The 13,317-nt window shown below is 38.8% G+C and overlaps 2 protein-coding genes across 2 annotated transcripts; one reads left to right on the top strand and one right to left on the bottom strand.

Annotated features, from left to right (window-relative positions):
* The first annotated feature begins 6,133 nt into the window (after positions 1 to 6,133).
* Positions 6,134 to 9,340, top strand: LOC113345669. The gene is made up of 5 exons (XM_026589395.1): positions 6,134 to 7,222; positions 7,309 to 8,082; positions 8,163 to 8,222; positions 8,287 to 8,383; positions 9,104 to 9,340. Exons 1-5 carry the CDS (start codon positions 6,134 to 6,136, stop codon positions 9,307 to 9,309), a joined length of 2,226 nt encoding a protein of 741 aa, XP_026445180.1. The 3' UTR covers positions 9,310 to 9,340.
* Positions 9,341 to 10,552: 1,212 nt separating this feature from the next.
* LOC113345668 lies at positions 10,553 to 12,847 on the bottom strand. The gene has a single exon (XM_026589394.1). It carries the CDS (start codon positions 12,845 to 12,847, stop codon positions 10,553 to 10,555), a length of 2,295 nt encoding a protein of 764 aa, XP_026445179.1.
* Positions 12,848 to 13,317: the final 470 nt, after the last annotated feature.

Below are 13,317 nucleotides of genomic sequence, written 5' to 3'. Positions count from 1 at the left end.
GGGGGGGGGGGGGGGCGAGCAACAAGTTGTGCTCCAACACAGCTTGTGAACGGTCCTCCAGTCATCCGTTAAGTCAACTACTCGGTTGGGACCCACACAAACTCAAATTCCGACAAAGTTAGGTACCAAAGGAAAAGGTGTGCCATTTTATAGGAACCAAACTAAAAATACCCCTTATTATAAATATTTTCTACTTATATAACTCTCTTTGTCCCCCAAGGTTTTGTGTAATCTCTTTTTCGACTATTTTGCTCATAACTTCTTCATACGAAGTGGGAATGACCTCATTCTTTTTCTGTTACCTCTGTCTTTCAGTTCCCCACAGTATAAAGGAAGATTTTTAGGATTTGGACTCATAGCGATTAGTGTTTCATCCTTATTTTCAATGTAAAGGATGACTTCCCTCTTTATTTTTGGAATCAACATACGTAGAAATGTAATTTGGATAACATGTAGAGCCTTTAAATGTATTATTTTTTTACCACAATCATTTTTTAGAAAATTTTATAATAAAAATGAGTTTACCTAGTTTATAGTTTGGTTTTAAAAAAAGGATTTCGACTTCTAACGAAGTCACTGGACTTCCTTGAGTCAATGCATCCAAAATGCAAGCTTTTTTCGACTCTCAAGCCTCTAGACATGTAATTTGTGCAGGAAATATTTTTTCTGAAAATTTTCTATTAAAGGGGAGTCTTTATGTTTCATGATTTGGTCTTGATCATAGAGTTCCGACATCTAACGAAGCCTGCGGACTTCCTTGAGTCATTTGTGTTTATGGTAAATTATTCAAATTTTACGATGATTATCTAGCTTAAAGAAGATCCCATAATCGTTGAGAAGTTATTAACGGTTGCAAACCTTATCTCCTTCTTTCCATGTTTTATTATAGCTAATCCATGACCTTTTTAAGAGATTAGAAGTTCATTATTAGAAGGGATATTTCGAGTTTGGTTCCTATAAAATGGTACACTTTCGCGTTTGGTGCCTAACTTTGTAAATATCTGAGTTTGGTGCCCAGTCAACGAATTGGCGTTGATTGACCGTGTTGACCATCCAATTTAGAGTTAAAAATGTGAAATGTCTAATAAAATTCTAAACTCCGTATATTCACTAACTGCGCCTTATCTTCTACATACTCCATGTTTGAGAAATGAGAGTTGTTGATTTTCATTCACGAGGTTTTAGGTTCCATTCTTAATACCATTGCCATCTTCTTTCATTGCTAATCTCAAATCATACACTGAGCTAATGTTATTTTCTCATTTGACCACCTGTTTACACAAAAGTAAATCCGAAGTATAAGCATAGCTCCCTTCATTGTTTACCGGTAAATCATCCAAAATCTATCTCTCATGTAAACCCCAATAATTGTTTCCTTAGACATTCAAACTAACCATTATTGTATTGAACATACGAATCCATGTAAATGATCCTATTCATTTTTCAAATTAATCATTATTGTGTTAATTTAATTTATTTCCATTTTATGTAAATCCATAGTTATCATGGCAGTCAAATAAGTCAGCCTTATTTCTCTGGAACGCTCGTAACGTGTTTGGAAAATGATCTAGAGAGATTCCCTACCGTGGTCCGTGTTAGTGAACTAGTTAAATTAAATAATGATTGTTTAAACAATTATTCACAAAGAAACGTATTTATTTACAAAAGTTGGCGGGGGGGCGAGCAACAAGTTGTGCTCCAACACAGCTTGTGAACGGTCCTCCAGTCATCCGTTAAGTCAACTGCTCGGTTGGGACCCACACAAACTCAAATTCCGACCAAGTTAGGTACCAAAGGAAAATGTGTGCCATTTTATAGGCACCAAACTCAAAATACCCCTTATTATAAATATTGTCTACTTATATAACTCTCTTTGTCCCCCAAGGTTTTGTGTAATCTCTTTTTCGACTATTTTGCTCATAAGTTCTTCATACGAAGTGGGAATGACCTTATTCTTTTTCTGTTACCTCTGTCTTTCAGTTCCCCACAGTATAAAGGAAGATTTTTAGGATTTGGACGCTTAGCGATTGGTGTTTCATCCTTATTTTCAATGTAAAGGATGACTTCCCTCTTTATTTTTGGTATCAACATACGTAGAAATGCAATTTGGATAACATGTAGAGCCTTTAAATGTATTATTTTTTACCACAATCATTTTCTAGAAAATTTTATAATAAAAATGAGTTTATCTAGTTTATAGTTTGGTTTTAAAAAAAGGATTTCGACTTCTAACGAAGTCATTGGACTTCCTTGAGTCAATGCATCCAAAATGCAAGCTTTTTTCGACTCTCAAGCCTCTAGACATGTAATTTGTGAAGGAAATATTTTTTCTGAAAATTTTCTATTAAAGGGGAGTCTTTCTGTTTCATGATTTGGTCTTGATCATAGAGTTCCGATATCTAACGAAGCATGCGGACTTCCTTGAGTCATTTGTGTTTATGGTAATTTATTCAAATTTTGTAATGATTATCTAGCTTAAAGAAGATCCCATAATCGTTGAGAAGTTATTAACGGTTGCAAACCTTATCTCCTTCTTTCCATGTTTTATTATAGGTAATCTATGACCTTTTTAAGATATTAGAAGTTCATTATTAGAAGGGATATTTCGAGTTTGGTTCCTATAAAATGGTACACTTTCGCGTTTGGTGCCTAACTTTGTAAATATCTGAGTTTGGTGCCCAGTCAACGAATTGGCGTTGATTGACCGTGTTGACCATCCAATTTAGAGTTAAAAATGTGAAATGTCTAATAAAATTCTAAACTCCGTTTTATTCACTAACTGCGCCTTATCTTCTACAGACTCCATGTTTGAGAAATGAGAGTTGTTGATTTTCATTCACGAGGTTTTAGGTTCCACTCTTAATACCATTGCCATCTTCTTTCATTGCTAATCTCAAATCATACACTGAGATACTGTTATTTTCTCATATGACCACCTGTTTACAAAAAATTAAATCCAAAGCATAAGCATAGATCCCTTCATTGTTTACCGGTAAATCATCCAAAATCTATCTCTCATGTAAAAGCCAATAATCGTTTCCTTAAACCTTCAAACTAACCATTATTGTATTGAACAAATGAATCCATGTAAATGACCCTATTCATTATTCAAATTAATCATTATTGTATTAATTAAATTTGTTTCCATTTTATGTAAATCCATAGTTATCATGGCAGTCAGATAAGTCAGCCTTATTTCTCTGGAACGCTCGTAACGTGTTTGGAAAATGATCTAGAGATATTTCCCTACCGTGGTCCGTGTTAGTGAACTAGTTAAATTAAATAATGATTGTTTAAAAAATTATTCACAAAGAAACTTATGTATTTACAAAAGTTGGCGGGGGGCGAGAAACAAGTTGTCCTCCAACACAGCTTGTGAACGGTCCACCAGTCATCCGTTAAGTCAACTGCTTGGTTGGGACCCACACCAAACTCAAATTCCGACAAAGTTAGATACCAAAGGAAAAGGTGTGCCATTTTATAGACACCAAACTCAAAATACCCTTATTATAAATATTGTCTACTTATATAACTCTCTTTGTCCCCCAAGGTTTTGTGTAATCTCTTTTTCGACTATTTTACTCATAACTTCTTCATACGAAGTGGGAATGACCTCATTCTTTTTCTGTTACCTCTGTCTTTCAGTTCCCCACAGTTTACAAGAAAATATTTAAGATTTGGACGCTTAGCAATTGGTGATTCATCCTTATTTTCAATGTAAAGGATGACTTGCCTCTTTATTTTTGGAATCAACATACGTAGAAATGCAATTTGGATAACATGTAGAGCCTTTAAATGTATTATTTTTTACCACAATCATTTTTTAGAAAATTTTATAATAAAAATGAGTTTATCTAGTCTATAGTTTGGTTTTAAAAAAAGGATTTCGACTTCTAACGAAGTCACTGGACTTCCTTGAGTCAATGCATCCAAAATGCAAGCTTTTTTCGATTCTCAAGCCTGTAGACATGTAATTTGTGCAGGGAATATTTTTTCTGAAAATTTTCTATTAAAGGGGAGTCTTTCTGTTTCATGTTTTGGTCCTGATCATAGAGTTCCGACATCTAACGAAGCCTGCGGACTTCCTTGAGTCATTTGTGTTTATGGTATTTTATTCAAATTTTGCATTGATTATCTAGCTTAAAGAAGATCCCATAATCGTTGAGAAGTTATTAACGGTTGCAAACCTTATCTCCTCATTCATTATGTTTTATTATAGGTAATCTATGACCTTTTTAAAAGGTTAGAAGTTCATTATTAGAAGGGATATTTTGAGTTTGGTGCCTATAAAATGGTACACTTTCGCGTTTGATGCCTAACTTTGTCAATATCTGAGTTTGGTGCCCAGTCAACGAATTGGCGTTGATTGACCGTGTTGACCATCCAATTTAGAGTTAAAAATGTGAAATGTCTAATAAAATTCTAAACTCGGTTTTATTCACTAACCGCGTCCTATCTTCTATATACTCCATGTTTGAGAAATGCGAGTTGTTGATTTTCATTCACGAGGTTTTAGGTTCCATTCTTAATACCATTGCCATCTTCTTTCATTGCTAATCTTAAATCATACACTGAGCTGTTGTTATTTTCTCACATGACCACCTGTTTACACAAAATTAAATCCAAAGTATAAGCAGAGCTCCCTGTGACAGCCAAGAGTTGCGTGGTGTTTATCTCTGGCTATCCACCCAATCATGAAAACTGATTCTCCTGTTGGTTTTACTTTCCTACGATTAGAAACTATATGCCTATGACTTTGATGGATTTATGGACAAATTTGATTATATCCTAAATGAAAGTAATTCTCCTTTTATTAAGATTCTTGGAAGCAATGTACATAGGGTCTATTTTCTTTTTCCTTTTTCCTCCCCTCTTTCATGTCTATGATGGGGCTTATATAGCCTTAGAATTGTACGTGAATCATCAGCTACGTGTTGATTCATCTTATTATCTTGACTCCACCTCCTACTTCCCCGTGTACCACTTACCACGGGATTCTTGAGTTGATATTATCCCCCCGTGTTAAAGCTGCTTCCATACTTATCTTGATTATTGCTTCTAGCTTGACCTGTCGGCTGGTTATAATGACAGCGCGCATCGATCGGCCAGCGCTTCCCTTTTTTGTGTCTATCTTCTATATCGTTGACACGTCAATGGTTGACCGTTTTTCTTGTCGACACGCGTGGTATGTGGCCTCGATTCCTGACGCGTATCTCCTGCCTGCCTGTATCGTTTTCAGTATAGCTTTACGGGACTCGTTTGATGCTTCACGGGATTTGTTTGACACAATTTCTCCTTTGTTGTTACGGGTCCATTGCCGATTGATCCCGTGGTACCTCCATCGTATCTTGGGTTGTTCCTACTGCGGATATGTGTCTTTTTAGGATATTTTGGTATTCACATTTTGCCCCTTATTTTCCGTTTTCTTCGTAGGATAAAATGGAGAAGAAATAGCCCTCATGTGGCTTGCTTTTAATGCTGTTCGACCGTTATTTTGAGGGGTAACATCCCACGTTGCTCGCTTTAACTGCTATCCGTTACCTGCATTAAACGGAGTCGTGACACGTCTTCTCTTTCCCATTGTTTCATTGGCTGATTTCGAGGGACGATTATCATAACGGTTATCCTGGCTTCCTATATATATTCAAAAATGTGACATTCCCTTTTGTTTTTCTTCGTAACTCTTTCTCTCTCCACTGCAACTCCTCTCTTCCTTCTGTTCTTCGTTATAGCTCCAGTTGCTGCTGCTGCTGCCCTTCTGTTTTTGCTGATCATCTTCCTTCAATCAGGTAACAATATTCGTATTTCTTTGATCAAATTTATCATTTTGGATTCTCGATTTCTTGTTGCTGTATTGGTTTTGATACCCTGTTGTTACATGTTGTCCTTTTTATTTGACTCTGTTGTTCTTCATATGGGTGTTGCTCAATTTCTGCATCTCTTTTCCGCAACTGTTTAATCTTCTGCTCATGCGGTGGCTGGAAATCGTAATGATGTAAATATCGGTTCTATTCTGATTAGAATATTTCGATCTTTCATTCTCTGATCTTGCCATTTTTTGTTATGGATTTCCCCTGTAAACTTCTCTCCTGTTTGTGCTTGTCCTGCTTTTCCTTTTATCCTGCAGACATAAATGGGAAAAATGACTGAATCGAGTAAGGATAAAAATCCGTATGTTCCCCGCAAAGAGATGGCGGGTTCTTCAGCTCTAAGGTCTCCTCCCCGTAGGCAATCCGTCTGTGAATCCTCTCGTCAAAGTTCGACTCAGTCTGACCTGACTCTACGGGATCTTGCCTCTATTCAGCCTGCTACGGGTAGTAGTCTTGGAGATAGTCGAGCCCGTAAGAGACGTGGTTTTCAAGATGCCCCTCCTGATCAATCTAAGCCTTTGAAGAAGCCTCCTAAGAATTATATGTTGCCAAGTGATAGCTGGCGCCCTCTCGACTTGGAAGCTTGGAAGGAAAAGAGAGGTTTGAAGGGTTTTACTGTAAAATTTTATAATGACGAGGATGATCTGACTTACGATCTGATCTCCAACTACAAGTATAACCATATGCATTGTCTCACCACCGTTGGAGCTATTGAAGCTGGTATGCCCATCCCCTTATATCAGAAGGAGGATTCCTTCGTCTATGATGTTCTTGCCTCCCGTGACAAAGTAAAGAGTTCTGCCTGTCGCTCTGCCGTCACTTACACGGGTAACTGGTGGAGTCTACTCGAGGAGTGTCGTCTTCGTTGCCATGGTGCTACCAAGATGACCAAGTACATTCCCAATCCTGAGCAAATATCATGGTACACTCCGGATAACTTTAACTTCACTTACCATGACTTCATTAGTTCGGCGGTTCACAAAAAATGGAGTGTTGGTCCCAGTCGCCGTAAGATGTGTATCAAGAGAGATTTCGAGAAAAGATTTCGACTTCTTCTATCTGAAGTTGATAAAGCCAATATTTCTTGGGTTCCTGGTACGGAGGATGATGTTAATCCCATTCCATTTCCAAGGAATGAAATGGTTCGTGATGATCATGAATTCAAGTGGCATCACACTGTTATCGAAATTGTTGGCCCGTGGTGTTGGGGCTGGTCTCCCGTGAATCCGGAGAAGGTTCGCGAATCTGGTCCTACAAGATACGGGGATTATACTCCTTGGCTGCTCAACTTCTCTGGTTTCAATTTCGATTATTCGGAGGAGGAACAATATGACATGTCTTCTAGAGTGAAGGTACATTACGCTGGTTCTGAACCTCGTTCTTTGTTCTTTTCATCTTGCTATAATGTTCCTGACTTTTCTACATTATATTCAATTAGGCTGCCAAGAAACCTAAGACTTCTCAAAGTTCTACTGCCGGATTTCAAGCGGAAGATTCGGGTGTTGAAACGACCAGTCTCCCCTTGGAGGAGGAGTTTGAGTCTGAGTCTGATGGTTCCGATCAAACCCTGAAGCAATCTTCTTTGCCTAGATCCCGTAAAGAAGATGATACTCCAGAATCATCTGCCCGCGGGTCTCCTCCGCAATCTCAACACGGTGAGAGTAAGGATGTTGAGCAGTTACCCCACGGGGACGAACCCGACGTTGTTTCTCCTGTGTTCTCGTTTGATACACAAGGAGCTCATCAAGAGAAGATCCTGCAAATCGAATCTGCTGACCACGGTCATGAAAGAGTAGAAACTCCGCCTTCCCCTTTTGTTCCTACGTTTGAGGATTTGGATCCCTTGGAAAAAGATTCAGTTTCCGAAACGTTGATGGGTGATGCGGGTCCCTCTTCTGTTGCAACAACTAGGTTTTTGGTGGATCTTAATGACTTTGACCCCGAAGATGAGGAGGCTGCTTTGAACTGGGCCAGGGAACGTGGATTGCTGAGTGGCTTTAGCCCTGAAGTTCCTGTCGAACGCGATTCTCCGAGTTCCATGGAAACTCGCAATCGTATGAAGCCTACTAGCTTTGAAGAAGTGAGGGATTCTATGCTTCGTGCTGACCGCATCTCCCAATCTTTCATTGACGTCCCTCATGCTAGTTTCAAAGAGATGACTTCCTGTGTTGATAGTCATACTTACTTCTTCCCGCAGTATCATCTATCTTCCGTAAGTTTTCCTCCTTGTATTTTTTTTTAAGAATCCGTCCTTTATTTTTCTTGACTTTCCCCCTTACCGTTATGTTACAGTTGGCTCGTCAAGTTGATTATATTTCAACTATATCAACTTTACAAGTTGAAAGCAGCCAAGTTCCAGTCGCTTCTTCGCGATGCTCAAACCAAGGCTGGAGATCGTGAAACTGAAATTGAACAGCTAAAGGCATCTATTAGCGGCATCAGCTCAGCTGAAAAAACAGAATTAGAGAATCTGCGTGTTGAGTTGATTAAACTGAAGGAGACTCATGCTGAAGGTATTAACATTTCTTCATGTGTCCCGTTGTTTTTCTTATTGTTCTCCTTGTTTGTTCTTCTGAATATGAGTCCCGTACTGGTCAGATGAGACCATGATTTCTCAACTTCGATCCCGTAACATCCTACTAAAAGGAGAGCTTCGCGAGAGGATTGCTGGTATCAGACGCGATGTTGATTCTTCTAGAATGAAGGAATCTAAACTTCTTGAATCAAGGAATAACTGTGTTGCTGAAATTAAGTTTCTCAAAGATGAATTATCCCGTGCTCGTTCATTGATCCCGTCAAAAGATCAAGTTCAGGGTTCCCCGATTGCTAAAGAAGTTGTGAGTCTCTCTGCAGATGTGAATGCACGGGATTAACTTCTGACCTTCGTGAGTCTTTACTCAAAGCTGATGGAGAAAAATTGAAACGTGCTCAATTTTCTCATCATCTTCAGAAGGAGGTTGAAAAGATTTCCACCCAGAATGTTCATCTTCGACACGAGAATTTCATGCAAAGGGTTGAAATTGACGATCATATCGTGAAATTGCGTAATGCTGAGGCAGATTATCAGAAACTATCCAGTGAATATAAGATCTTGAATGAGAGTCGTGATGTTTTAGTTGATGAACTGAATAAGTTGAGATAACTTATAGGTTGCTTAAATGGACCGTCATACGTCTCGTTATTCTTCTTTCTTTAACTCTTCCCTTATTCCGCTATTCTTGATCGTGCCACAGATGCCGAGAAACGGGAAGCTAGCCTTAAGCTTGAAGTGGTGAATTTAAAAAAGCAATTGGAGGATGCGGCATCCGCAAAAATTGCAGAGTTGAAAAAGCTTCATAAAGATGCCTCGGAACATGCCCGCAGATCGATGAATAAGTTTATTGACCGTGTGAACCATGATCACAAGAAAAATATTTACAAGGCATACGATCATGTCTAATGATTGACACTCTTCTTTCATAGTTTAGTTTTTTTTTTTTTTTGGCTGTTGCTTAACAGATGGATTTGTTGTTTATCACTCCTCTTTTGATGCGAACTTCCTCCACTATACTTTTACCGTTCTATATGTGTTGCTTGTGACTTCTTATGATATGTCCCGCCCTTTTTCAATTGTCGAGTTGATAAGATCCCGTGTATCAGTATTTATTGAAATAATCCTCGCGGTTGTTCTTCTGACTGTTCTTCTGACTTGTTACTTTCACTTATCCGAAAATCTGTAAAGATAAAATTTTTGGGCAAGAAATATAATTCTGTCGATATCGATGATATCTGTAACACATGTCTAAAGATAAAGACGTGGTTTATATTCTATTTCTGAGAACAGTCACCTCCTTCTTTTCTCCCCTACCAAGGGAGTTGGATCGGCAAGATGGTTCTCTCCATTTGGGTCAATCGATTAATATGAATCGTATCACCTTACGGACGTATTACTGGGATCTAATAGAGGATGAGCGCCAACTGCAGTGTATGCAATTCGCCACTCCCTGGCTCGGGAGTGCTCTAAAAGGTGTATAATATGTGCATTAATGCCAATCCCAGCTTGTCGCGCCATATATGAATTTCAATATGCGGGACTCCCGTGACATATGAATGTATAATACGGGGTTTGGACAATCTATTGTCATTTTTGGAGGAATAATCAGGTGTTTAAGGAGAATTGTTGAGAGACAGTACATATGTATATAACGGAAACGGTATATATATATATACACATTTTTTTTTTGAATGAAAGCACTGAATCGTATAGAATGATTGCCTACTTACCCAAAGTGTGGGATCAAGCGCTACGTAGTTCGATTGTATATTACCTGATTACTTCCTGAATTTGCCCGTAGATGGGTTGTCTATTTTACGGATAATATGCTTTCAGGTGAATTGCATTCCATGGGTGTCGCAGTATTTCTCCCTTCATGTTCCGTATTTAATACGATCCTGCCCCTGCTTGATCGTGAATTATGTAGGGTCCTCCCCAAATTGGTGCAAATTTTCCCATGGACCTATCCCTTTGATGTGGTGGGATTTGTCGTAAAACATATTGCCTCTCAATGAAATGTCTCGGTCTTGCTTTTTTGTTGTATTCTCTTGCTATTCTTCTCTGATAATTCTCCATTCTTTGAAGAGCACATTCTCTTCTTTCTTCTAAGTCGTACAACTTTTCAAGCATGATATCCGTGTTTAAATTTTCATCCATGCCTCCGTTTTGTCGTTGGAAGTATGATTTCTGTTGGTATGACAGCTTCTGCCCCATAGGTTAGCAGAAATGGAGATTCCCCCGTTGGTTCTCTTCTTGTTGTGCGGTACGCCCAGAGTGTGTTATGTAGTTGCTCGCACCAATTATGTTTGTGTCCATCGAGGGTCTTTTTAATATTGAGAACTATGACTTTATTAGCTGCTTCAACCTGCCCGTTGCTTTGTGGGTAAATAGGTGTTGATTTGTGCATCTGAATTTTGAAAGTCTCCAGCAGAATCTTAATTTGTTTCCCTTTGAATTGAGCACCATTATCTGTGATTATTTCTGCTGGAATTCCAAACCTGCAGATTATATTCTGAAAAACGAACGTGAAGATGTCAGTATCTGCAATGTTTGCCGTTGCTTTTTCTTCAACCCACTTGGTGAAATAATCAACAGCTACAATGAGGTATTTCCTCTTTTTAGTTCCTGGAATAAATGGCACCACTATATCTATTCCCCATTTCAAGAACGGCCATGGGCTTAACACCGAATTCAGTTCTGTCGTTGGTGCTCTGATCTTGCGAGTCCATCTCTGACATTCTTCGCATCTTTTTGACATGTCCGCAGCATCGGCATTCATTGTCGGCCAGTAGTATCCTTGTGCTTTGGCTTTTAATGCTAGTGATCTTCTTGCTGCATGATTTGCTGCATCCCCATAGTGTATATCTTTCAATATTTCGTAGCCTTCACTTCTTGATAAGCATCGTAATAATGGCCCTAAAAAGGTTTTTTTGTACAAAATCCCATCTCGGAGTTGGTAGTTAGTTGCTTTCATTGCGACTTTTCTGGCCTCCAAATATCCCGTAGGAAGTGTTTCATCTTCTAGAAAATAGTGAATTGGTATCCGCCAGTCTGATACGGGATGATAGATAGGATTATTCGGGGTTATTATTTCTTGTGCGGGATCTGGCATCTCCGTATCTGCTTCATCATGTATGTATTCTCTGATGGCCTCATCTTCACTTTCAGCTGTAACTGCAACAAGTGGAGTTTGTTGGATTGATGGTTCGTATATCCTCCCAATTTTTATTGCCTCTACTTCTGGATCTCTCAGCATGGATGATATGAATGCAAGGGCATCTGTATGTCTATTGTCTTTTCTAGATAGGTGTCTAAAAGTAATGTCTTCAATTTGAGACGCGAGTTTTTGAACCATATTCATATATGCTTCCATTGTCTCGTCTAAAGTGTGGTATTGGACGTCAATCTGTTTGATCACTAGCTGTGAATCACTAGTTAGTCGGACATTTGATATTCCTAATTCCAATATTAACTTCAGAGCATGCACTAAAGCTTCATATTCAACCACGTTATTGGTGTGCTTTTCAAACTCCAATCTGAATGCGTGAATCATTCTTTGTCCCGCTGGTGTTGTGATTACTACCCCAATCCCTGCGCCTTCATTGTTTGAGGATCCATCTACAAACACTTCCCACCTTTTGATATTGACTGGCGTTAATACGTCTCCTAGATCTTCTTTATCTTTGAAGTTGGGGATGTCATCTATGCCCATTTCATATTCAAGTGGTAAATCAGCAAGGAAATCTGCCAGGATTTGAGATTTTTGGGCAGTTCTGCGCTCAAATACAATATCAAATTGTTCTAACTGGATATTCCATTTTTCTACTCTCCCAACCTTCTGAGTATGTTTGAGTACATTTTCAAGTGGAGCAACTGTTAGCACTCTGACTGTGTGAGTTAAGAAATATGTTCTCAGTTTTTGTGTTGCAAAAAGTAGTGCTAGGATTAGTTGCTCCATTTTTGTATAATTCCGCTCTGCGGGACTGAATGTTTTGCTGATGTAGTAGACCGGTATTTCTTCCCTTTCCTTGGTTCTGACTAATACGGCGCTCACTGCATTGATCGTAGCTGTGATATATAATGTTAACACTTCTTTGGGCTCGGGTCTTTGTAGTATCGGAATTGATGCTAGATATGTTTTGATCTTAGTGAATGCGTCTTCACATTTTATTGTCCATGCGAATTTGCTTTCCTTTTTGAGTATATCAAAAAATGGTTTGCACTTGTCTGATGACCGGGCCAGGAATCTGTTCATTGCTGCTAATCTTCCATTGAGTTTTTGGACCTGTTTAAGATTTTGTGGTGATGGCATCTGTTGGATCGCCCGTACCTTTTCTGGATCAACTTCGATTCCCCGCTTTGTGACCAAACATCCTAAAAAATTTCCCGAGGGAACTCCAAAGGTACATTTTTCAGGATTTACCTTCATTTTCAGCTCCCGCATTTAATCAAATATTTCCCGCAAATCAGATAAATGATTCTTTATTTCCTTACTTTTGACCAGCATATCATCCACATATACTTCAAGTGTTTTCCCGATGAATCTTTTGAAATTTGCATCCATGAAATCTTGATACGTTGCCCCTGCATTTTTCAATCCAAATGGCATTCTCGTGTAGCAGTATATTCCCCACGGGGTAAAGAATGCAGTATATTCTTGATCCTCCTCCGCCATAGCGATTTGGTTATATCCGGAATAACCATCCATAAATGACATCAGCTCGTGTCCCGCAATAGCGTCCACTAGTTGATCAATACTTGTAAGGGGATAACTATCCTTTGGACAAGCTTTGTTCAGATTGGTGAAATCTATGCATATGCGTACTCGCCCATTCTTTTTTGGTACAATCACCATGTTTGAGATACATGTTGGATATTTAACTCTTCGTATGAATCCCGCTTCCTTCAGTTTTT

This window comes from Papaver somniferum, unplaced genomic scaffold (genome assembly GCF_003573695.1).
Source record: "Papaver somniferum cultivar HN1 unplaced genomic scaffold, ASM357369v1 unplaced-scaffold_82, whole genome shotgun sequence".
Taxonomy (NCBI): Eukaryota; Viridiplantae; Streptophyta; class Magnoliopsida; order Ranunculales; family Papaveraceae; genus Papaver; species Papaver somniferum.
This window is presented reverse-complemented; position numbering and strand designations above follow the sequence as displayed.